Genomic DNA, 26,735 nt, shown 5'->3' with positions numbered 1-26,735 from the left:
CACCACGCTCCATCAAATACAAAGTACTTTTACAAGTTTTGATGTACGACTTTAAAGCTGCAATGCAGTTTTCATACATTACGGTACATTTACGTTAATTGTAGCAGTGCCTTGCTGCATTACTGCTTCCTTCACGTCTGTTTCCGACACTGTTGCTTTTCTAAATCTCTGGGGAAGAGACGGATTACGTCGTAAATGAATGAGCAGAGAGGCCAACGTCACAAAATAATAGCTTCTCTCATTTCGTATATTGTACAAAATAAAAAAGAAACAGACAGCATCATTCTTCAAACAGTATACATTTAGTCAACAGCTGTACAAATATGTGGTTTTAAGCTGTTAATGAATACTTTATTCATATAAAAAAAAATACATATATATATCTATCTATATATATATATAAAAGCTGTGCTTGTCACAACATAAATCCTTGCCTTTCTCTTTGAGACGTCGACGGAGGCAGTGACGTGCCGCGGCGCAGGAGAACGCATGTGGAACGCAGAGTAGAATTCTCGGAGAAAAATAAGTGAATATGTTAATGTCCCAAGGAAGCAATTTGCGTCACGGGCAGATGAAATCCCCTCGTGAAAACACAGTAAACAAACATGACTGATGGAAGTGTCGTGGCTGAGGTGCTGGTGGGAGAACAAAAAGCCAGACTCGTCAGTGAGGTTTGAAGCAGTACATTTTTATTTAAGTGGTTGGGTTCGACATTCTCGTCACATCTCAAAAGGTTCCTCTCGCGTTTCTCTCTAGGATGTGAAGCTAAATAACAGATTACAACTAATGAGGAGGGAAATGGCTACGTTAAATTTGACAAAAACACAAAAATCCTAAAGAGTTTCTTGAGGTTCGATTCGCGTTCTCTTCTCGTCACGTTTCAACAAGGCGTCCTCCTTCAAAAGGAATGAGATACAAAAGAAAAAAAAAACGACAACTAAACTTGCCTCAGTGTTAAACAGTGACCGAGTCGGACATGTTCAAAGCATAATGTCAACCAACGCTTAAGTACAAGCCAGTAACTACTGCGACTAATAGAACTATCATCATTTATACCATCCGTTTTAGGATGAATCCATATGTACATGTTTTTCAAGACTGACACGCTAGCGTTTTCAGTTATAAAAATAAAGTTTGGTCTTTCCTCCGCTCCTCGTTTTTTCCTGCTTTTGTTCCATTTCATGGCTTCCGATCGTTTGAACATTTAAGACATATCTACTGTACATTTGGTCTGCCTCTGGGTTCAGTCCAGCTTCTCTTCATGTGCCAGTGTTTTTTCAAGACTACCTCAGGAGGAACTGATGTTTATAAATTATATTGGTAAAGACAAAGGGGAAAAAGGCTCCTGCAACATGTCATTGTGAATGGAACAAAACACAAAAAAAGTTTAATGTAAACTTTTGAACGGGGAAAAGTGACGCGTTCATAGGCAGGCGGCTTTCTAGTTTCTGATCAGTTGGCACTTAATGATCAATATTAGCACCGTAAATAAACAGATTCCCCCCAAAAGCCACGGTCAAATCAAAACTTGTTGCATCCGCTGCTGCTGCTGCTGCTGCTACGTTAAGTGGAGACAGCCATGTCCAAGTGGTCATTTTAAATTATTACTCCGATTGGGAGACACAGTACAGTTAACACTTTGTGGTCCTTATGCTCTCATATTTGTGATTTTCCAGTTATAATGGTTTCTGATTTCAAAAAGCGACATAGCTGATAAACCAAAGATGACCTCGTCTGCAAATATAAGCTTTCGACCACGGATTACTCCTCACGACGTGTGCCGAGACGTCGTCCCTGCTGACTGAAACACAGTAGATAACACCAGTGGATACTGGGAAAATTAAAAACAGATGTGTAACACCTTGGATTCTCCCTTATTTTGATCAGACCCGATTTAACCATCTAGGCTGATGAGCGCAATAAAGACGAGACAGCAGGTCATTAAATAAGACTCTTAGCATAATGAATGTTTTAAATGCAGACGGAAACTGTGAGGAAACATTTGACGTAGACGTTCAAACTCTAAGGCACGCAGCTACACTGACGGGGGGGGGGGGGGGGGATCACTGTGAGAAAGCAGGACGTGAAAGTGGAGTAATCGATTTTCTGATCATCTAAGCAAAAGGGATTCTGTTTCCTTCATTAATTAATTAATAGACATAACAAATTAAGATTAACTGGTCTGAAATTCTACAAACAGAAGCTGAATGTGGCTTCTGCTCTGATTCACTCACTCTTTCACACACTTCTACACCATCATCTTTTTCTACAGATGGTTTTACAGAGAGCAAAGCGGTTCGCGTTAGTCGCCTGCATACGCATCTATATTTACATACTGTCGAAAGTAAATACGGACATGTGCGACAGTTGCAAGCAAACTCTAAATGGATAGCAGCGCCGCCGTGGATTCACCGTGAAAATGCACAAAAGAAACATCGTTCCCGACAACATATTTGGTTCTTAAACAATAGGAGGAAAACCCTTCACACGTACTTCGGCCCTGTCCTGCTTCATTGTTCCTCTTGTTTGTTTCCTCCATCTCTGGTCTCTGCTACATCCATTCATCCATTGTTTTTTTTTCTCTTTCAGTGTTTTGAATCTTTCCTTCATTGTTGGGGGCTCGGTCGTCCGTTATCGCCAGCAGACTGTGAGTGGAGAGAGAAGAGAACAAGATGAGGGGAAGAAGAAGAAGACAGTACAGTGTGTAAGGGAAGGAAGAGGTAATTAATGAGGAGGGAGACAGGCCGACGAGAGAGGAAGACTTCTAATGAGCAGAATGAAAGATATAAGTGAAAGGAAGAATGGAGTAAACGCACAATGGTTGTGGTTTCCTCATCTCAGCTCGAAGAAATGGACATATGCACAAACACACACAAACACCCGCACACCGGCGTGTCTTTAGGGAGTCTGAATACTCTAAACAAATAAATCCAGTGCAGAGACAGAGGGGGCGGGAACAAACAGTGAGAGGAGAAGTAGACGGCAGTGGTACTGCAGGTAAAAAAAACATCTATATTCTTACACTCTTTCACCAGATCAGAGATTTGGAGCGGGTGCTCACTCCTTTCCTCTTGTTGGCTGCTGCTGTCGTTGCATTGCGATGGCTTCTCTTGTGAGACTCCAGATAGAGCTGACACAAAAAAGAAAAAGAAGAAAATACATATGCGCTCATTATGCAGATACTTGCTCGTCTCTTTAGCAGTTTCACCGTATGTATTATAACAAAGCAATAAAAACGGAGATATTTCAACCATTTACTGATTTCTTAACATATTAAAATGAGCTGTGTTTGTTTGTTTGTTTTCAAATGGCAAAAAAGCCCTCACTCACATGTGGTGGTAGAGGTCTCTCTCTGTTTACAGCATGCTGCGCGCATTCTTTAAAGCAGTTATACCATATTTAGGACTTATTTATCTTTATGCAATATCTGATTCAGTTCTTCTGGCCAGTATCAGACTGATATGAATCTACACATCTCCAATTTAGAAAGAAAATAAGGCAAACAGTATATGGCAGCAGAACATTTGAGGTTTTTGTTTATTATGAAGCAGAAATTGAAATTTCAAATAAATATATAGATACCTTCTTTGCAAAAGCTCGTCCACACTGGTCACACGCATGGAGGGAGAAATTCTTGGTCACCCTGACCTCGGTGGAGGTCGTCCCCGTGTTGCTGCTCTCCGACTGTGCGTCGTGTCGCCGCGTGTGCGGCGCTTGGTTGCTGGGCGATGAGGTGGAGGTGGAGGTGGATGTGGAGGAGGAGGAGTTGCGTAGGTGCGTGTGTTTTTCACTGCGCCGGGTCAGCGGCGGGCTGGTGGGGCGATGCTGGTGGCTCTGCTGTCTCTCCTGCTTGCGGGTGACGGGAGGGGACGGCGTAAGCGGCAGCGGTGGGACGTCTTGCTGTTTTCGGGTGGCTGGGGCGGTAGGGGGTGCGGAGGACGAAGAGGAGGGGGTCGCCGAAGAGGAAGTCGGGGCCGCGGCGGAGCCTTCTTGTTTGCGTGTGACGGGTGGAGAAGGACAGGGGGACGATGAAGAGGTGGGACGTCCGTTGACTTCCTCCTTCACGCTGGCGCTTGTCCTCTTGTTGGGACTCGAGCTGTTGAGCACCGCCTCGGCGAGCCTCTTCACCGCCCGGCTCTCCAGTTTGGGCATGATCTTGGCGAGGTACGTGGACGACTTCTTGTGGACGACGGTCACGTGACGCAGGACGTCGCGCTTGCGCCGCGACTCGTAGCGACAGAGCGGGCAGCGGTAGAACTTGATGAAGATGTCGTTGCCGTCTGTGTGCAGCTCAATGTGCTTTGTCAAGTTCTGCCGTGAGCTGAACTGTCGCTTACACAGCTTACAGAACAGCTGCTTGAAGTCAAAGCCCACCGAGAGCTTGGGGATTTTGGTGGTGACGGCTCCGCTGCACACACCTCCCCCGCGTGAGGAGGACGACGAGGAGGACGACATGGTCTTTGGGCTCTGCGGTGCTTCCTCTTCCTTCACCTTCAAGGAGTTTTGAGCCACAGAAATACCTTTAGTCGTCCCAGTGCTGTCACTCGGAGACGGGGCAGAGCTGCTGTCACTATCCTCCTCCTCGTCATCGTCATCTGAAGGCTCTACTGCCTCCTCCTTCACTCGGATGCTGTTGCTTGGGCCTACGTTGGTGCTGCTGCTGCTGACAGACGGAGCTACTGGAGCCGCTGGAGCTGCTGGAGGTGCTGGAGGTGCTGGAGCCGCTGGAGCCGCTGGAGCAGCAGGGGGTTGTGTGGCAGCAGATCTGTTACTTTTTACACTGTATACTTTGTGGACAATACGCATGTGTCTCTTCAACATGAGCTGAAATACAGAGATAAAATTAAAAATTATAACATCTTTTAAAATGACATAAAGTACATCCATGCAAGTGTGTGCCCACAAATTCTGCTTTTGCATTTGGCTCATTTGAAAACCCAAAGACTAAAGCAACAGTTAACAGTTAAAACAGATAAAATAAAAAAAGTAACTAGAGGATGATGAGCTAGATGAGCTCTGAAATGCAACTAGTGACAAAAAACCAACCTGGGAGCTGTAATTCCTCTTGCAGAGCGTGCAGCGACACGAGACCGGGTTTGCCTGTGGAGTGGCAGGCGGCTGACTCTGAGGTTTGGCTTGGTTTTGGTTTGAAGATGCCGGTTTAGAGTTCAAAGTGGCGGACTTGGAATTTTGGCCACGTGTAGGCGAGGAACTGCTGCTCTTCTTGGGTGGCGTGGCCTCCACGGGCAGGGGCTGGCCCGGCCGCGGGGCCACGCCGGGCGAGTTGGTGTCCCTCCGCAGACCGCGGTGCACCTCGTCAAAGTGACGCCGCACGTTGGCTTTGGTAGCAAAGGATTTGAGGCACACTGGGCAGGATTTTCCGGTCGGTGTGCTGAGAGTCCTCGGCCGACCTTCAACATCAACAAGAATAATTATGATTTTTTTAAGTCAGTATAGTACTGAAAAGCAAAACTCAAACGTTTGTGTACCAGTTCCTCGTGACCAACCATTATATGCGAGTATAAAAGCTCTTTTCAGCATAGTTTCACCATCTTTCTCGTCAGTATGACGACTTATGTGATATCGGGTGTTAGATATGTGTTAGAATGTGTGACCATTTACCTTTGACCATAGAGAGCAGGCTTGTGGGTACTGTGCGTGTCTCGGTGAACTTCCGGAGCTCCTCGAGTTTGGTCTGGTGCATCTTGCGACAGTGACGCCTGATGCTGCGACGCGAGTTGAAGTCCTGACCACACAGACAGCACGAGATTGTCACGTCGTCGACCTGACGGAGGAGAGACAACAACGGATGGGTGAGAGACTGACGGACATCAACGTACGAGGCAATAAAGAAAACAAGGCTGATAAAAAAAGAGAATCGTGCGTCGTTTTCTCGTCCGGTCACCCACCCCGCTCGTGGAGCCCTCATCTTCTGGCTGTGGCGGCTCGTCTTTAGTTTCCTCCTCGCCCTCCCATCTCCTTTGTCCCTGGTTTTGTGCAGGGCTGCCGTGGCTCTCTGTTGCACCTCGCTGGTTCGCCTGGTCCCCGCTCTCCACTGCCTCTCCTTCCCATGCTACTGGACTCTGTCTGGCACTGTAAAGGACATAGATGGTGTATAAGAAGAGTTTGAAAGACAAACGTTTGGCTAAAGCACACTAAACTTCACAAATGATAAGCTCATTATACCACTGACCTGGCTGTGCGTGATGGATATCTTGTTAGCTCATCCTCTGTGCTAAGGTACTGGAACACGGCCTTGGTAGTGGTCTGAATAGGCTCCAATCGGACGACAAAGTCCGGTCGCTCGGCTCTGGGATATATGGCGTCCAGTAAATCCTTCATGGCTGCACTCTGCCTGTCCTCCCCAGAAGAACCTAGTGAAAAATAACAAACAAACAAACATTTTATCTTTCAAAGAAACATAAAGTACCGGTAACCTCAATTATGTTGAGTCCCACATCCAGAAAGCAATATTATATTTTCTGTTCAGTTCATGTTTTGAGTTATCTTTTTGGCTGCTGAGAATTCAGTCCATTTAAACTGGCAAATTCGGTCCAGCTCGCATTTGTATGGATACTTGAACTCTGCATGTTGTCTGAGCTACTCATTGCTACTCAGTGTGTCCTTTGGACTGGATTTGATGACAAAAAAAACCCCTCAGTAAACAGCAATGCAACATCTTAGCAGTCATGTCATAGCGGTTGCCTGTTTTTTTTCCTTTTATCAGTTACTCAGCAGTGGTCTGGGTTTAAGGATTGAAGTTTTCCCTTAAAAGTATGAAATATTTAGAAAATACAAGGTTAATCCTTCTATTAACAGAGCGACAAAACATTTTTCTTCTATTTTTCTGCTCTGGTTCATCACAACATGAGCTTTTTTGACTGTATTTGTCCAATGTTAGGCCTGGTTTGTGAACATTTAGTATTTCAAAAACATGTACGCGTACATTAAAAAAAGACATTTATCAACATCTCAGCCGGTAACTGACTCTTGATTGAGAAAAATGAAGTCACTGACACAAGAAACAACTTAATTAAGACCACAAGCAGATGTGAAGGGGATTGTGATATTGTGCTTTTTCAGAAGCGATCATTACAGAGGATGAAAGTGAGCAGAATATGAAGACATTGATTCCTCCTTTAGTGGTAGGAGAACAAAGGAGAGTCAGGTAACCTAGAATTACAGGACATCTGCTAGCCTTCATCCTCGCAGAGTCCCCGACCATTTCCAAGCAGCAATAAAGACATGAACACATACTGCGACAGATAAAACACAAATGGCCCAAGATCAACAGCAGCTTCCGTTGCAACGTGAGGGAAGAGCAGAGTGGGAAACTGCACTTTCTGTGAGAGGACTGATTGATGGACTGGAGATGTCACAGTGTGCATGTGATTTCATGTGTGAATGTTTTGTGTGAAGGGAAGAATGGGGTCTGCATACAGAGAAAAGAGGTAAGAGGAGAGGAATAAGTAGGAGACAGATGATGTGCAAGATAAAATAGAAACCCCGGAGTGAAAGAATATGAAGTCAAATGGAGAAACACCTCAGGAAGGTTTAGATTAATCAGTGATTCTGTGCAAAGGTCAGCCCCTGCCTGGGTTTTATACTTTCTATATCCACGTGACATAAATGTCTTCATTCCCCCTCATTTCCACAGTGGTTTGCATACACCAGACCCTACAACTCCAGTCACAAAGGCTGTATTATACCATAAGGAGCTGATTATGACACAGTGTAGTTGGTGGCGTGATCTTGTTTTGGTCAAAAGGGACAACAAAGAATATGACAACCGTGCACACTTGCTAGGTTACTGTAACGGAATGTGAAATTGAGCACAAATGTGTGGAACGCTAGACTGACATGAACAGGACCGCAGGCATGTACACACACCTGTGAAAATGTGAAGCAGCTCTCCACCAGTTTTACTTTAGTTTAGTCTACGGGCGTTTGTGTGTTTTGTTTTGTTTTGTTGTTTTTTATCTTTCATGTGTTTCTGCTTTGATTTCAGGACTTTAAAGAGCAGGGCTGTGGTTAGAAACATGTGTGCTGATGCTAGTACGCGGCATTACTGACCGTCTGGATCGGGCAGCCGCGACAGGCAGTAGTACTCTTTGTGCGTGATGAGGTTGGGCAGGCCGCGGAACAGACTGCGGCACATTCTGCACTCAAAAATGGTGTCCACCTCTTTCAGCAGCATGTGCCTCAGCTGACTGGTGCCTGCGGGACAAAGATAAGCAGCGATGATAAGCAAGGACATATAACATGTACCTACAGGATACTGTAAAATGTCATTAAACTCCTCATTATGGAAATGTTACAAAGAAGCCTTGAGAAAGGGAGCGTTTGCATCACCTTGCTGTCATGTTCCACTTAGCAATACTGATGACCTGATGGCTCCAGGCTACCTTGGCTTTTTGAAGGCATGTTCTTTCATTTAAATTAATTTAAATTTCTCACCCTCCGAGGCTTCTCTCCAACATACAAAAGAATCTACAGTACATAACAAATGGTGAGAGATTTGTCATTGCGGGGGTTCAGCAGTGGAGCAGAGCTGATCGTTTAAATCTGCCATAAAGTTGCTCAATCTCAGTAAAGTGTCTTTTAAGTAGAGGCAGCACTCTCACATGTACCACAGAAAAATAGAAAATACCAGTGCACAACATAACATTATGTCCCTGACTGGAGAAGCTCAGCTCGCTGGAGCTCTGGACGTCACGCTAAACTTAACACAGCTGGCTCGACGCGCGTGTAGTCATATATGCAATGAGACCAACGGGAGCAGTTAAAATAGCTGTGGTGCTTTTACATGCCTCCATGGCCACTATAGAACACAGGAATAAACAAATGTGCTGCAGTGTTAAGATAATGTAAATGCAAAGCAAGCATTTCTCCGTATTATTTTACATCTAAATAGCAATCAACCATGGAAGGGCAGTTTTTGTAAATCAGCTAAAAACATGCGATACTAGTGATGGACTGCTACTGACAGGCAATTCAGATTTTTGATAAATATTTTTTTCAATTTCTAACAGAGCAAAGAAAAATGTACACATAGGCAAAACCTTGCGAAATAACTTTTAAAACAAGTCACCGACCAATCCAACAGCCAAGCAGCCGTGAACTCAGTCATCACTTTCAAAAAGAAAGGAACAAAAAGTATGACGGGAAATAAAAAAGACACAGAGGAAAGAGGCACAGACACACACCTGAGCGGAAGCATTCGATTATCTGCTGAATCCCAGACTTTGAGGTGTGCAGAGGCTGCTGGAGCAGTGGAGGATCTCCTGGCTCAGTACAGACACCTAGAGATGGGAAAGAGAGCCGGCATATAATTACATTAGAGCGGGAACATCTCTGAGAAACACAGCATCACATGGGGAATTCCAAGGACCTGCAAAGCTGGGTGCTTAAAGGGGTACGCACAATCAGAGTTGGACAATAAGGTCAGTATGAGACAGGGATTCATGCTGACCTAATTACCTTGTTGCACACGCACACACACAGAGATTCATCGCCTTTTCCTTTTCTTAACTGTATCAAAGATGTGAAGAGAAACAAAATCAAATCTGTGATGTTTCTTCAGGCGACTGAAGCTAAACGGAGGGGTCTGTTGAGCATCACGTCCGGCAAGTGATGCAGTCTGATTCAGTTATGTCGTGTCGTTTTTTTGCATTTGAGATTTACCAGAATAACTGATCCTTACTGTCCCAGTTTTTGGCAGCCTGCTGTTGAGGCGTCTCGCACAGCGGGATCAGCAACTAAACAGGCGGAAATTCTTTAACTGGTCGACAGAGGGACGTCAAACTCTGGGTGACAGCGGGAATCCAGTGGGAAGAACACAAACTGTGGCGTTTTTTTAAAAGATATCGTGCATTACTACAAAGAGAGGACTCAAGGCTGTGTGTTTCTCTTTTTTTAATTAACAATGTTAAAACACAGAAGTGTTTACTGTGTCACACTCTTTTTTTTCCTTTACTGGCAGTCTATGCTGAATCTTGCCACGATGATGACTTCACACTATGACATGACAAAGCTATTGCCATCTGGCCCTACGCGTCCCACGGTGTAGTCCGAGCAGGATTTAGTGTTCCAAACTGTACTACTGTGGTGAGCTGAAGTCGCCCTGTACCACTTTGTGGAAACACAGCTTTGGAAAAGTCACAGTGTGGTGTGACAGAGGCGGGTTGATGGCAGATTGTTGTGCTCAGTCCAACAGTGGTCAGAGCCGGCATCACATCCGATATTTGAGTTTGGGTGTCACAAGGAACTATTTAATCAGGAGTATAGAAGGGAGAAAAAAATGGTGTTGTTTACTTTGATTGTCTTATTTTGGACTAATCTTGTATGTCTAATTTTGTTTTGTATACTGATCTCACGCAAATACTTTAGTTGACCTCAACCACCAAAGGCTGCAGGCTGAGCTGGAAAAGGGCAATCCTGATGACAACAGGGATTTAATGTTGTGTTTGATAAGCCACACCCACTGACACTTTATTTACTTACTTTATTTACTATACGTATATTAAGTCTGAAATAAACAGCACTACTCAGATCGGACTTATACAAAATAAAAAATGGCATCATGTTATTTTCATCCAAACCTTTCACCACTAGGAATAAAATACTGCATATAACAGATTCATAAAGAAAATATATAATAAAAGACCAAAACCCGAAGCACATTTTTTACTTTGAAAATAAAAATATAAGCTAAGTATGCCATTAGGGTGTTCTTTTTATTCATTGATCTCTGCCAAAGACCTTTACTTTTCCTTTGTATAAAACATTAAATATAAAATAACAGGAGGGGTCTTCGGTTCTTACATTATTGATGCAAGCAGAAGATGTGATCTGCCTGCGAGATGAATTGCAGGAAAGTAAAGAGCCCTCATTTTACCCGATTTCTTTTTACTTTAACAACTTGGTTTTTATATCAGCACTGTGAAAAAACACAGCGCATATTTCATAGAAATGGGAATTAAAGAAGAAAGGAGAGGTAGGCAGCCTAAAGAGGGAAGCCAATTGCCCCCACAAACGTCGCCGCACGCCCTGTAATCACCTCAAACTTTTATGTCTGCCATTATACTGATGTGAAAGAAGGTAAGATCATTTCTTTTTTTGTTAAACTCCAAAGAAAACACCGTCAGTGTGACAAAGCTGTGACAAATGCGTATGGTTTGTTCCGCGCTGAGGCGCTCACTTCAATTACAGCCACCGCAAAATACAATTTATTTTATTCAAGATGTAATATTCTCAGAGTAAAATGCCATGTTTTCATAATTTTACGACAACATGTGGTGATCATTGCTTATTTAGTTTTTTAACCAAACACATTTTTGCTTTGCTTTGTTATTCCCAAGTTCTAGTGACGCCTGGTCAGAAAACAAGACGAGAAGTTGAGACCTTGTGTGTTTTAAGCTCCACTGGCCCCAAACATGCTTGAATGCACCATCACAAGAGACACCCTGCTGCACGGTTATCAGTGCAACATTGCCAGTTCGTGTGTGTCTGCGTGAAGGTGAGTGAGAGACAGACGGAAGACAAAATGCTTAGCAGACAGACGGACACACCCAGCGAGAGACAGACAAAAGGGGGGGCTAGACATGTGAATGACACCCGTGTAAGAGGTTTTGACAGAGAGTGAGATTGAGATTACGTTTTAATGTGTGATAGAATCCGTTTTCCTCGTGCCCATCCCCCGACGGCTCTCCCAGGCTAACGGCTACAATCCCAGTAGGGAAAGTCAGTGACCCTCCGACCTTCACACCCTCCCTCGCAAGAGGGGTCAGAGGTCATCCAATCAAAAACGTCAGTCTAAGGCAAACGACTTCTTTTGACTGTGAGTGGTGCTACTATGTTCAAAAGTTAGAAATGAACTGACAACATTGAAATTTTCCAACTTCTTCAGGTCTCTTTTTAAAAGGAGAACGTAGATAGAAGCCACAAAGACCGAAGAGGCAGAGATGAATTTGAGCAGCAGAGTAAATAAGAAAGGTTAGAAAGAGAAAACGCACACAATGGCAGCTTTGTAGTACATTTTAACATCCAATTACAACGACTGCTGGGCTGTCATGTGAGCCGATCTCAACATGTGGTTTCATTAAGGACAGTCATTCAAAACAAAACAGAAATAATCAGAATTTACTTAAAAAATATCTTTGATTTTTTTTTTCTTCTTCTATTGATTTTGTCAATATAATCTGAATCTGAAAAACACCAGTAAGTATAAATCATAAAGGAATTTCTTGAGGTTAGGGGTTAATGATGATTGCCCTTTATTGAATTGAGTCAGTACAAGGGGCAGTTTTCTGAAGACAAATTAAGACCAATTTCCTATTGCATTAATGAGCCTGCTCTAAATTCAATGGTTATACAAAAGTTTGATAGTCTAGACTAACCAGTGAACAAGAGGGCCACATGTGATTGGATCTGGATTTCACCCAGTCTCAAATAAACCAGTTGTCTGTGTGACTTGGTTTGTCTACCACCATTAAAGGGGGAGAGTTTAAACTGCACAGGGTCAGAGGACGTCAGCTCAGAAGGTGACGGTTAATGCGTCCTGAGGAGAGATTGTGTTCATGCATGCCCGGGAATGTGACCACACGCGTCTCTAAACCACCTCCAAATGTGTTGTTTTGGTGATCTTGTGCTGATCTGAGGAAGCATGCAGGATGCACTGGGTGTGTTTCGACCTGGACACAGCACTGTCCACATGTGGTCGGTTTGCCTTAGGATGGAAGATTTGAACGGGGGGGGGGGGCATAATTTAAAGTTCATAAAAAGGCTCTTGCAGTGAAGCTACAACAGAGACCTGACAGCTGGCAGCTGGCAGCTGACGGCTTTAGCCTGTAGGTCTGGACTTGTTTAAATGCACTTATTGTAAGTCGCTTTGGATAAAAGCGTCTGCTAAATGACATGTAATGTAATGTAATGTAATGGACTTTGACCATTTAGTTGTATTTTAGAGACACTGCCTTCAACTTTTGTGCTCATGCTTCTGAAATTTTCAGTAGGAAGCAACTGCTGCAACTGATGGAAAAGTGAAACCCTGCTGTTCGTGGATGAATAAAAACAGCAGGTGGTTCAAAAGGGAGAAATATGTACTGACCTGTGTTATGACTATAGTTGCTGGCACTGGTCTGCTGAAGCTGCTCCTCAGTCTGGCAGCTCTGGTCTCTGGTCTCAGTGGTGGTGCCCCCATGGTGATCGGGCTCAGGTAGCAGAGGGGGAATGGGTTTCCACAGACGCTTGGCCTGGGCTGCAGAGTCTTGAAAGTCCATCGGCATTTCCGTCTGGTCCCCGTTCTCGGACTGAGCAGTTGTCCGGAGTTGGGCTTGGTCTGAGGACTGGTCTCCTCCTTGGGGCTGCTCTTGTGTTGCATGCTGAGTCTCTGAGTGGAACTGGTCATCCTCCATCTCTGCCTGACCACCACTCTGCGGGAGCAAAACCATTAATATAGCATTGGCTACAGAAACAGGACAACAAAACGGCTGCCGGGAAATAAATATCAACATAGGAAAGACATTACTCCGATTGTTATGTAAATGTTATGTTGTGTCATTTAGATGTAGAATTTTTCAATTACCCCCTTTTTTAAGAAAAGGACACAGTTCCCCACTGATAAATAAAAATGTAATGGCTAATAATTATCAATAGAAAGAAAAAAGGTTGCGTCCTCATTTAAAAATAAGGATAATTTCATAAGGGGGCGTGTTGCTGCCATGTCTCCTGAGCATGCAGAGACATTGCAGAGGGACATTAACCTTGTCCAGCGCAGCCACCCTTCAGCAGATACGTGACCCCACATCAGCACTTTAGTGTTTACACTTTTCATCCGTTTGTGCAGAGTGTGATTTGAGAGGACTTGTGTCTCTTGTTCAGACCTATTTGTTTCTCTAAGTCCCCAATCTATTCTCCTCTGCCACCCACCAATATATCCTAATTTGCTCTGTCTATGTCAGACTCACTCCTTGTGTCCCCTCCTGCCCTTGAGGAGGGATAAACGACTTCAGCGCTCAGGACAAGTGGGCCACTTGGAAACCATGTGAGCCCCATCCGTACAACACAAACAAACACGATGCATACCATGGCATAAACAAATATACATGCTCAATGAAGCCGTATGATCAGTGCAACACACATACACATAACCTGTAACAACCAGTGAAATGGTTTTAACTGAAACGAGTGACTAATGGTCCTGTGCGTAACCTCACTGAAAACATGTTTCTTTGTCAAGAAAAGACGCAAAAAATCATTTATAAATCACTGTTAATAAATGACAATTTTTGGAAATCAGTGCAGCTGATGTCGTTTTATTTTTGGTCGATAAATGTGGCCGATTCTGTATATTTCTGCATATTTAAAATAGAAAATAATAAAATAATACTTAAATATTGAATACTCAAATCAAGTAATCAAAAACTAAACGTATGACAGCTTCTTAGAACATGTGTACATTTGTATTATCCAAGAAACAACTAATTTTCACTTAATATAAAGTGGAGTGGCTACAAATTTCAGTTTCATGTGCTCATTGAAAGCATAGTGTATGTTAACCTAGAACAAAGAACAATGGTATGTGGGTGCTGGAGTTCTCACACACACAGAATTGTTTTCCACACTCCGACAGTGAATATGAGACAAACTGGACAACAACATCAAGGCATTCTTGTCTTTTTTGTTGTTTTTTGTTCAGTACCTGTCTGCGGCGACAGTGAGAGCTCTTCCTCCCAGACGACTTCTGGACCTTCACCATGATGCCAAGACTGGCTGCTGCGCCACGCGTTCACTACCAGCTCACACCTGTAACCTGCAACAACAGCCCACATAAGCCTCACACACAGGACTGCACTCACTGTGTTATTAAGACACACAAGGCTTGTTTACATCTGTAGCAAAGCATTGTTTATCAGATTTCATAGACATGAGAAATGACAGAGGTAGAGCATAAGGCACCAGTGCAAGATCCTGCTCTCGGATCCCCTTGATTCAGCCGTTGACATCCGCAAAAGAAAACAAAATGACCCTCGAAAATTGACAAGTAAATGTGCAAGTCAGAGGAAAACCACAAAACAGACAAGTACATTTGCATGTTGGTGAGCAAGTACTTCATATTATTTGGGATAAGCTGATACAAATCACTGGGTAGGGTATCAGTAAAATGTCTGCCACACTGCACAAATTATGTCAGCTCTGTGGAATTATCTTAAGACGCTGAAACGACTTCAATAATAAACAGTGCATCATTTCACTGTGTGATGTTGTGGCTCGTTTATTTTATTATTTGTCTATTTTCCTCTAAGTGGGCTCATTTTCCAAAAGACTCCATTCTATTTAAACTGAATTCTTCTTGCAATCAGCAGAGGGAACCCCTAATGGCTAGTCACTATATTATTATTTCCTGGTTGGCAGGAAAACCCGGGAAAAAATTTATGTTTTCTTTTAAAAATGTCATCTATGATTGATACCCCAGGTTGTGATATGAAAACAAGACAAAAAGGTGCTATCAAGCCATTCCTGATCACAACACTGGCACGCAACACTGTAATTAATGTACAAGTAGGCAATAAGAACATTATTTTTAGATATTTCTTTTACTCTGCTCGCCTCACATGTTTCAATTTACAAATACAAAAAGTAACTAATTAAAAAGATGCTGCTAATTATTCATCACACATCCACTAGAACACTGCCAACATATAAAACCCACAGGACATTTCGACACTGATATTTCTAGTTAAAACATGTATAATGCATTACGAGGCACGCGGCACACATCTCACCCGCTGTGAAGTGCTTAGAAACCATCAGGCCACAAAAGGATATCTAAATATAACACACACAACCACATATTTTAAGGTCATGTAAACGCTTCTCTCAATGTCTAATTTGGTTCCTGGTCCATATTTGCTGGCAGGACAATTCGACTAATGTTAGATGCACTATTATTCTGCATTACACACGCACTGTCTCTGTGTGCATTCATAATGAATACCTTAATGGGTATATAGAGCAGCTTAGAGTGAACAGGAGCACTGTTGTTGCACATACACCACTTTCCATTTTTCTTTTCTCTGGAACTGTATGCAAACAAGTGTTACGGTTAACACACAACACATACAGTATATACACAGCACCAAGTCCATGAAGCTTCCTCATTACAGTTCCACGGACACAGTCTTGATATGATGAGCCAGTGCACATGCATCACTGTTGATGAGGACACTTAACTAAAAGCATGTGCCCTGTCTCATGTTTTATGTATACTATAGCATTGATGATGAAATAACATTTTGTTGGTGCCCTCTAGTGGCCGTCTAAGATAGACATTTTTGATCAGATAGACTGGGCCGCAGCCACCTGACACCTCATCCGAGCACATTTCCACTGGCTTGGCAGAACATGTATGAGCAGAACTGTGGCATGCTGAGCTGCCGTCATTTTTTTTATGATTCCCCGTCTTTTGTGATACCTGTGATTGCAGACTTGTGACAGGTGCCAGAGACAGGTGCTGGGGATGACACGCTGTGGAGATTTGGAGCAAGCACACAGCAAAACAACGGGGACTGAATAAGAGAAAGGGAAATAATTGATTTTTGATTAGAATAAATATAGGAATCAGGAAATTTGACAGAAAAGGAAAGAATGACTCACAATTTCCTTTGCAGAGGTTTAACCTTCACCTTCTGTTAAGTGCTTTAATACTGACAGTGACAAATAAGTGTGACTGTGATCTCAACACCTCCATCATAGCCGTTGCTGTCCTTTGTATTTCGACTAATGCTCCAGCAGAGGGAGACAAAGCTTCCACTCATCAAAGCACATGTTTTTTTAGTTGAAAAGTTGTTGTTGTCTTTTGGGTGATGTCTCCAAACGACAGGTCATGAAATAACAGCAACAAACAAAATAGACAACAGCACACGAGTGGGTTACCCCAACACAACACACGCACTACTGGAACACAAAACCGGGTAATATTTCACAACTTCACCAAATTATCTGCCAGGTCAGACTGCTCTATTGATCGGAAAATGTAGAACTTTGCAATGTGACAGCTGTGTAAATCATGTTATCACACAGGTATGAAACTACACACAAAGCCATCACTGTAATTAGAGGCAGCTTTGAAGGAAATTTAAAGCAAACCCACCTGAATTCTGTGATCCCTGAGTGAGAACTAAACAATGGTGAAGAAGATTTGTTTCATCTAGATGTTTTAATTTCTGGGGCATATTTAAATCACAGTGGCAAATGATTTAACTATCACAACAAATGCACCATATAGCAATATCAATCGTATTGAAACAACAATACGTGTTGCATAGAAAGGAAAGCCAGGTGTAGCCATTTTTCCTAAGTGCATGATAAAACAAATAAAACATGTGAGCCACTATTTTGACATTAAACCATAAAAACAGGACATTATACGATTTAAAGCACCAGATTCGGGTTGCGATCGCACTTTAAAGTGCACAGTTTGTTCCCAGAGATTTTCTGTCTTCTAAAGTCAGATTAACCATGACCCTCATGTGGAGGATAAAGCGGTAGACAATGAACGAATGAATTTGCAAATAAAGTCAGATTAGGGACAATTCTGTCCCTCTTTATTTAGCACAGAGAGGTTAAAGTAGAAGCTAGAGTAGATTTACCTTTGAGGACAGTAACATTATGTCACATGTATTTTACGCAGGCTTCTCTGCGGCCTCCTAACAACAGGTGCAGGAAAAACAGAGAGCATCTATGAATTAGAGGAAGACACAGGTGAGATGCTGCCGGTGCAGTATAAACTGGACCCTTTATAACTCATTTCTTGACTCAGGTGTTGTCTGTTGAGATTAACTGTTTTTACAATAGTTAATTTCAAACAGCGCTGTTAGATTGAACATTATTTATACTCGCGCAAAATTAAAAGCAGGCATAATGATGCATTATGCACCGTCCCAGGTTCTATTTATATCAGAGAGGGGAGATTAACACTAGTCATTACCCATAACAGGAAATCTGGATCCTACCAACAAAGTAATGGAACGGTTTCATTTAAAGACAGTGATTTAATTTTTGTTGATATAATACTTAAAGTCATTAATTATCAAAATCAATTGGACCTTTTTTTTAACTCTTCTGTCGAAGCAAATCTGTCAATTAAGTCTCTCCACAGTCTATACAAATACATAACGGCCATAGCTATGGATGTGAGACTCTGTGAGGCCCTGACGACTTGTTGAATGTGTTTCACCTAATGCATGCTGGGATGCAATCTGGAATTCTGAATGGGAATAAAATGTAATGTGTGGGTGAGTAATTTCAGAAATTAGTTTTACACAGGAAAACTATGAAAAAAATAGCTTTATCTTGAGATTTTGAGACGCATTTAAGTGCACCATGGCATCTAGAAGATTACAAATCACAACTCCAAAAAAAAAAAAACTACCCCTAGTCTAATTACATTGTGAGGAGTGTTTCATTAAAACTTGACAAGCAGCAGTCTGCTGGAGCTGACCCAGGCTTTAAAACCCCTGTGTGGACAATTGTCTGAGAACATATAAGGTACACCACTTCCTTAACTCACTTTTAAAAAGGGTCTCTGTACACTGCCGATGTTTAAAATAAATATTATCCAGCCACAAGTGTGGTTACAATACACTCCCTCACTAACATGAGGGATTCTCCCGTTTCTGTGCAAGTATTGACTCCCATTCTGACTCAGGCAATCATAGAGAAGGTGTCCTGGGAATTCAAGGATAGAAGTTAATAAACAACTGTTGTTGAGAGGAACACTGGAACAATTGATGAATACTGCAGAAAATGAATACAAGCCTCTTTTTAACAAATATAAAGGTGAGGAAACACCAAAATGCCGTGGGGGGCATCTGTGGAAAACAAAATCTGAGAATCCCCAAAACAAATTATTTATGGCTACAACTAAAAAAGTCAGTCATTATCTTCTCCCTCTGATACAGCCCCCGAGGCCACTGCCAGATAACTGAACCAGCTTCATGAAGCCACATTTTACCAGACATACAAATTCTCAAAGTCCTGAAACTATTTTCAAAGACATGTCATTTTCAGTTAAAAAAAAAAAAACAACAAGCTGACATCAATTTCTCAGAAATTTCAAATTTCATCTCACAGAATAATCCACAGTAAACTAATTCTGTTCAGGCAAACCAAAAATAGATTTCATAAAATGTTTCCCATTTGATAACCTGTCTTCTTTAGGAAAATAACTTTTCTTTTAGAGGGAACAAATGTCAGAAATCCAATTCAGAAGAGCTGAACTTTCACTTTTGGGAAACGTCACATTCTTTGCTGTCTATAATAAGTAAACACTCCCTTGTGTATCATCCTATAATAGCGTGAATATGGAGTATTTACAGTATGTATATGTCAAAATGTCTGCATATAATGAGTGACGGCAGTTCCTGCCTCCTCATAGTGATTTCCAATGGCTGCATAGATGCGGTCTGACAGGACTTCCTCTTAATAGAGGGACTCCACACACTAAGATTGTGCTGACTGCTCACGGACAAACCAGCGATGCACTTGACCACATGAGAGGATCAGAACAGAACAATAATGTGGCCTAGTGACAGAGTCCCCAGTTCTTCAAATAAACCTTTTTGTAAGAATTTCCCTGCACAGTATTCTTGGAGATAGAGCTGCATTTGCTGGTGTAGAATGTTACATACTCGACTGAGACGTATACAAAGATGCAGGTGCAAAGTTCGGCTCAACATTTAAAACACATGCTTCAGGCAAACAAAGATCAGGACGTTTAGCTGCAATGTTGCATGTCCATAACTCAATCTCATCTAACCTGCCAGGCAAAATGAAAAGCACCCAATTACGAAAGTTGAGTGTTTGAATAAAAGTTCGTTTAACAGGACTGATGTTTGGCTTCCTGACTCGTGCGAGTGCCAAACACAAGTCAAACAACACTCGAGAATGTTAAACATGCTTGACATACAGTAGCTAATTGGTGCATTTTGGCTGCTGTAAAAATAAATGAAGTATAAATAAAAATGGGGAGGAGCAAATCACGTAAGGAATTTCATTAGTAGCACAACCTGCAACTGTGACGCACCATGTTCTCACATTATTTCACATAGAAATACAACAGCCGGTTCTCAGTGTAACTATGTCATATGACTATACCAGGAAACTCCCAGACTGTTACTCCTTGCAACAACACACAATTCTCTGCAGAGATTTATCTACACATGGGAGAAGACGCACGTGCACACACACACATCCACATTTCTCTAACATACAGAAACAGAGTTCCGTCTCCTTGACAACATCACTTGGGTTTTGTCTATATTTTGTTGCTCATTAAAGTTTACTGTGCTTAAAAAAACAACGTTTTCATAGCTGCAATAAGTGCCGCGTGTTTTATCAACAATCACTTGCATCACCCAGTTAAATCTACACGGTGGGTAAACAAGAGTTGGATGGATGAGTGCCAAAAAAGAAAATTACCATTGAATCTGAAAGTGATGTAGACACAGACAGTGGGCATTTCCAGGCCAAATGTGGAAGTGCAGCATGTGATTATTTAAAATTAAATCTCTAAAATGACATACAACACATAAAAAAAGAGAAAGCAACGGATCACTTCCTGGTTTGCAGGTAGTTATCTAGCTAGTTGACTAAATTATTGACACTGATTTTGTTGCCTTTTTTAACGACTGGCAGGCAGGTTAATGGTTTTGTTGACAGACTTCACTTGCGCATTCACCTGATGAGCTGACGCGGTGACTGAACACAACGATGTGTCATTACACAGACTGTAATAAATATGCTGACTTGAACTGTTGCAACCGCTCTGGTCAGAACTAATAAAAACCTAGGAAAACGTAATCAAGGACAGGAGCGAGGCAGAATTTGAATGTTGTTGTTTTACAAGGGAAATAATATAATAACGTCAGGTTTCTGTAACCCCAATCCACGCGAGAAGAAATAACTAAAAAACTTCAAATAAGAAGATTCGGTCCGCTTCAGTCCACCTCTGTTTTTATTTTAGTTCCTTATAACCTACTTTTTTCCTCTTTTTTTCTATGCTCATGTCCTAGATATCCATTCATATTTCTCCTCAAGGTTGGACTGGCCATTACCACTGTAAGAGTTACTTGTGCAATGAAGGTTGTTAGGGATGGGCTGAACCTGATCTGATTATTTCACTTTCAAAAACACGGGGTGAACCAGGTTCTTGTCAAAACCCAATGAAAAATATGTTTCCAATCAATCACGTACTAAAATAACAAGTTCAAAGCTGCACCAAGCTGTGCAGCAATTTGGGAACCTTAAATGAAGAAAATAAAAAATAATGGTCACAGTAGCCACAGGTCCACCTGCTGCCATCTGGACTAAATTTACACCTTGGGGAAGTCGTTTCCAAAAAGACTGAATCTGGATCCACAGATGGGTCGCCAAATAAATGAGCATAATTTCGCCCCAGTCTTTTAGTTAAAAAGTTAATATATACCAGTATAAACAATCAGATATCTAGTTAATGTCACCAAAAATGATTTATTTAACATGTACATTATGTTTTCAATAACACATTTATCTAATCAATTAATCAAACAAACACACACAACAGTATATCTCTTGAATATAACTGGGTCACTTATTCAAAATAAACATTAGGTGTTTTAATAAAAAAGGCAGTAAAAAGAGTCAGAAACTTTACATTACTGCACAAATTCGGTCATGATTTATACTGTGAATTGTGGTGTGATGGTTTAAAAGAGGGTACCTAATAAAAAAAAGTAAAAAAAAAAGTTTGGGGATAAGAGTCTTTTTTTATCACCGTTCTATTTAAGTACAGGAAGAGGACACACCAAATCCAAATTAAACTAACAAGTATATGATGTGGAGGATAATTTTCCTCAGTATCAACATAACAAATGCTGTATACACTGTGCAAATACACAGTACATAAACACAACATATCATTTTATATTTGCCCTTCAATTTGTTAAATGTGTCTCTGTTTAGTTGTTTTTCTGTCCATAAAAGGTTTAATCTCACAATGAACTGGTTTGTTCAACTTTCCTTCAGGACCAAAAGTCAATCTTTAACTATCTGACATGTTATTGTGATAATTACAGCTATCGACTGTTCATGAAACTGACACTTTTCATCACGTTATCTTTTTGGCAGCATCAACCATGCCCTACATATAACATATATAAGCTAAATACAACTAAGCCGATACATGATTAATCCTCGCGATGTCGCCTCGGACTGATTTTGACGTCTGTAAATATGAGCTTCCTGAACTCCAGTGGGTGAAACTAACCCATGTGCCCAAAAGCGCAACAGCGACAAAATCCAACGTTCGTGGATAAAACGCCCTGTGCTTATCTCCAAACCACAAACGCGTATAGCGCTCTGTCCGTGCAACAAACACGACGCGAGTGTCCAACCAATGTTCGAACCATAATCGTGCCTCACTCTCTGCGCTGTTAATAAAAGCTTTACGGTCACATCATCATCACAGTCCGGTGGAAAGACATTAATCCACGCGTGAGCGACTCCACAGTGGCCACATGGACCGAGCACCATGAGGGACGCCAGGACGGATAAACTCCTCTCCCCGTGGCCTGTAGAGAACCTTCGGCAGGTTTAACCAGACTGTGTGTGTGTGTTCGCATCCACTTACGCATCCCTGGCAGTGAGCTGGAAACGCAACCATCCCGAATAAGCGAGGCGGTCTTCCGCGTTTGACACACGGAATCCCAAGTCGGTGCACTACAGGAGAGTGGAAGCGCACGGCGATTGTTGCCGCCCGAGTCCCTGTCTATTGGTTCCCTTTCAGCTGGGGCAGCGTCAGCACACACACACATACACACAGTCTCCATTTGCAACTCCATCGCCCCCCATGGGCGTGCGAGGCCGCGGGCTGTGACGCAAATGGCACTGGGTGATTTGCAAATGACATATCTACCCAATTCAGTGCCGTCGCGACAGAAACGGGTCCATTTCAGATATTACACACGTAATGATCCATCCGATGGTGGGTGACGGGTAAATAAAGGCTGATGAGCAGTTTGCTCTGCGAGGATGCGGTTGCATAACTCAGGAAACTTAATACAAATGTGCACGGAGTCAGTGATGTGCTGTATCCGTGGCTGATGTTTGTTTGTTGTTTCGATTTGATCGTAACGGCCTGCACCGTGACGCTCGGCGCACCATCGGTGCTCGACTTTTGGCCAAAGGAGGAACCAAACAGAGCGAATGTGCAGCAGGAGCAGAGTGGCCTCGCTGTGGTGGATGTGTGGTGGCCAGTGCTAGGACGCATGCACGTCGCTGACGGGGAGAGACAGGACAGCCAGAGAGAGTGGGACTTAAGGACCGCATTCACAGACCATAAAAGGGCCCACATGAATACTATTGTGCTCTTTTATCCAAGACTCCCCAACTATTTACAAAAGGTTGGCCAACACACACAAAAAAATATCGCGGCGAAATGGTGGCGGCGGTTACAGCAGCTGCCACTGTGCTCTCTGCGCAAAGCAGCAACACAATCATTGCGCAGCGCCGGACTTCCCCAGTTTTGTGCAAACTATGTGGTTCGTCCAAAAGACTTTTGTTTATTATTTTTATCTCATTCAGCCTACCTCGTCTGGCAAAGGCAGCGAACCAGCGCGCAGGGCAGTCGCCGTTCTCATGGCACGATTTGCATCGCCCCCATTATCCCCGAAAATCTCCTTTTACACGGTTATATTGTCAGACTAAAACGCCACTATTTTGAGCAACAAAGGGACAGCTTAACGTGATCAAAGGAAACGCTAAGTATAAAGTGCACCTTTCAAGCTGTAACAGAGAGGCCCCTCGCAACGATTGCAGCGTGGAAGTGGAGTGCGGCGTAAAAACGAGCTAACCCGAATAAAATACACACAAAGACAAGGTGCAGCACACCCATAAATGCGTCCATCACCACTCTGGTAATAACATTAAACCATCCCCGGTCATCTAGATTAGCCTAAAGCCGCGGAAGATGGCATTATTGTGAATGTAAAACGCTGCGTTTTGCGGCTCCGTGCCACCTTTTCCAAGAAGCAGCTTGGCGCACAGGACCGGTGACCCTTCCATCTTTGCGCGTCCTTCTACCGAGCGAAATCGCCAACTATCTCATATTTGGTAATTTACTGTTGAATACAACACGTTGCAGTAAGCGATTTGATCTTAAGGGGCCTAAACGCCACACGGAAAGGCTGCTACAAGTCTCTGAAACTATTCCTCTCCCCACCGCGGCCAAGCAGAAACAAGAGGGCGATGACGCCATTTTCTGCAAAAACAACCATGCTCGTGAAGCCAGAGCGAAGGTGGTTTCGTCCGCTCCGCAGCCATCCAGCCGCACCAAAACGCTTTAAAATCAGGTCCTTACCTTGGATCTCGTTGATGGGTGGTGGAATCGTGTGTTTAAAGGGGCTTAACTGCAAACCCGAGGCTACTTCGTGTCCGGTGATCGTTTATTTCGCCTCCCAGCGTCCCCGGTTCACTCTGAACAAGTTCCTCTGCGAACCGCTGTCTTTGTGCACCCAGAGGAGACTCAGCATTAAACCAGGCTCTGCGCAAAGGTGCACCCGCTATGTCCAATTCTAGCTGAAAATGCCGTCAATCAATGGCGACATCGCGAGAAAGGGATAGAATAAGACCTATTTTAATGAACCAAAGTTTTATATTTATCCAACTTTTATCTACAGGCCACAATTATAGCGCTGTTTTGTCGCCCAAAACGCGCAACTGTGTGAGCACACACAGCTCTCCACGAGTCCACAACGCAAACGCAAAATGAAGCAGGGGTGGTCACACCTTCCCAAAACTTAACGCAGCTGACAAAATACTTTTTATGATGAAATTTATTCAGACGTTTACCTCATCGCCAGAGAAGAGTCAACTATGGGTCGTATTTACTGTGGAGTGTTCGGAAATAAAGATGTGTTTTATTCTGGTTAAAATATTAAGTGGCTGTAGCCTATATTTGTTATCATAATAAATAAAAAAACACACATTTAACTACTGGCTCATACTTGGTAACAGTTTCTCCACATTCTCCTCACACACGAATCTCCTTTTGCGTGATTTATGGAAGAAGTTTATGATATTTAACTGGTCAAACATCACTTCCCACACTATACAAATAAGCACATTGAAATCCATGTGACTCATTTTACTGGTCATTCAATGAAGACCCTCCAGGGAGCCTTAATCGAAACTTTAGACAACTGATTAAGATAAAGTTATCTTTATAAATGCTGCCTCAAGTATTCACAACCCAAAGATAACTTATTGTATGTGAAAGACACAAGTGCAAATGAATCAATGAATATCCGATTAAACCTGAGATATATTGATTATATTGTTAGCTCAATAAATTAGCACATTGTTATACTTTACTTACAGTATGTGTACATGTATACATCATGCACCAAATGAAGTTGTGCTTTATTTATCAAATTATCTACTGGAAATGCCATGTTTACATATTAAAAAGTAACAGTAAACGTCACTAGATTGATAAGAAATGTAAATAGCATGCACACATTTGACAATTTGTTTATCTTACAAAAGTGAGTCCCATATAAAATGTGTGCGAACCACAGTTTAAGTTATGTGCCTTACACTCAAGTTTAAAAAAAATTTAAATAATATTCACGTGTTAAAACGTGTCTAATGCACTTTAATTTACTAGCTATACATTTAGCTAATGGCTAACTTGTTAGCTTAGCAAAATTATTTCATCAAATGTTTAGCCTCACTTACTTTCACTACTACTTTTTCACTACAACGTTTAACATATTTAAAACTAACAAAACAAAGTCAACTATGAAAACACATAGTGTATTGTCGTTTTATGTCATAAAAATTACAGTTGTGGGAATGTTTCTGGCCAACAAATACAACTTTATGCCATTTCTCATCAAAGCTAGTTAGCTTACCTTCAAAGGCCCAGCAACAGCTGCAAGCATAAAACAGCTAGATTAGCATTATTATTATCATTATTATTATTATTATTAGTGTTATAATTATTTTTCACAATGAGGGGTGGCATAACAATTCATCTAATCTACAGTTTTATTGCGTTAAAGCACAGTATACTGTAATGTACAGTCATTGTTTATGAAATTAGTAACTTCAGGTTAAAATATAAACTTAAAAACAACCTTATACAAAGATAGCAAACCCTTACCTTGTTTCCGAATGAATAATCTTAAGTAGACTTAAGTAATGTAAAATAAAGAAACTATAACAACAGCTGAATTAAGCATGAAACAGACTAAAGCTAAATTACCTGACTTACTAACTGATATTAAGGTAATTAGTGCCAGCTGCATAGTTTTTGGGTCTGTGTGACAAAACCAGCACAATATATTTTTTGGTATGTAGTCTGGTAGAATTTGGATTACATTAATTTAATTATATATATGTTAATTATATATGTATATATATATGTATGTATGTATATATATATATATATATATATATATATTTTCCATGTCTATAATGCAGCCAATAGTGGTCCACTCGAGAAGGGACCTTGGATAGGAAAGTGAAAAATAAACTTTGGTAACTAGCTTTTTTATTTATTTATTTTTTCCAATGTTTGTTGTCCTCTTCCCCTCCATCCGACAGTTTAATAATAACAGGTTATGTTACACAACAAAAATAATAATAGTATAAAGTCAGTATTAAACTTTTTGATGAAAATAAATATAGATATT

The 26,735-nt window shown here is 41.9% G+C and overlaps 1 protein-coding gene across 8 annotated transcripts; it reads right to left on the bottom strand.

The window, feature by feature from the left end:
• Positions 1-667: 667 nt before the first annotated feature.
• Positions 668-24,808, bottom strand: znf800b (zinc finger protein 800b). 8 transcript variants are annotated; one of them, XM_058625133.1, is made up of 13 exons: positions 24,398-24,807; positions 16,475-16,568; positions 14,702-14,812; positions 13,109-13,433; positions 9,207-9,302; positions 8,074-8,217; positions 6,194-6,374; positions 5,910-6,093; positions 5,623-5,785; positions 5,047-5,411; positions 3,583-4,824; positions 3,023-3,130; positions 668-2,645 (listed from the first exon to the last, which is right to left on the bottom strand). In XM_058625133.1, the coding sequence occupies exons 3-12, from the start codon at positions 14,756-14,758 to the stop codon at positions 3,029-3,031; spliced, it is 2,859 nt and encodes a 952-aa protein (XP_058481116.1). In that variant the 5' UTR covers positions 14,759-14,812; positions 16,475-16,568; positions 24,398-24,807; the 3' UTR covers positions 668-2,645; positions 3,023-3,028. The 8 variants fall into 8 exon arrangements, with proteins under 8 accessions (XP_058481116.1, XP_058481118.1, XP_058481121.1 ...); XM_058625135.1 differs by lacking the exon at positions 24,398-24,807 and adding an exon at positions 23,628-23,949; XM_058625138.1 differs by lacking the exon at positions 24,398-24,807 and adding an exon at positions 22,670-23,558.
• Between the last annotated feature and the right edge of the window lie 1,927 nt (positions 24,809-26,735).

Source organism: Solea solea, chromosome 3 (assembly GCF_958295425.1).
Source record: "Solea solea chromosome 3, fSolSol10.1, whole genome shotgun sequence".
Classification (NCBI taxonomy): Eukaryota; Metazoa; Chordata; class Actinopteri; order Pleuronectiformes; family Soleidae; genus Solea; species Solea solea.
This window is presented reverse-complemented; position numbering and strand designations above follow the sequence as displayed.

Excerpts from the sequence above, each read along its gene's own strand:
- znf800b (XM_058625133.1), bottom strand. The coding sequence starts at position 14,758 with ATGGTGAAGGTCCAGAAGTCGTCTGGGAGGAAGAGCTCTCACTGTCGC. Across the intron at positions 9,303-13,108 it reads CAACTATAGTCATAACACAG|GTGTCTGTACTGAGCCAGGA; the intron begins GTCAGTACATAT and ends TCCCATCTCTAG. Across the intron at positions 4,825-5,046 it reads AGAGGAATTACAGCTCCCAG|CTCATGTTGAAGAGACACAT; the intron begins GTTGGTTTTTTG and ends TCTGTATTTCAG.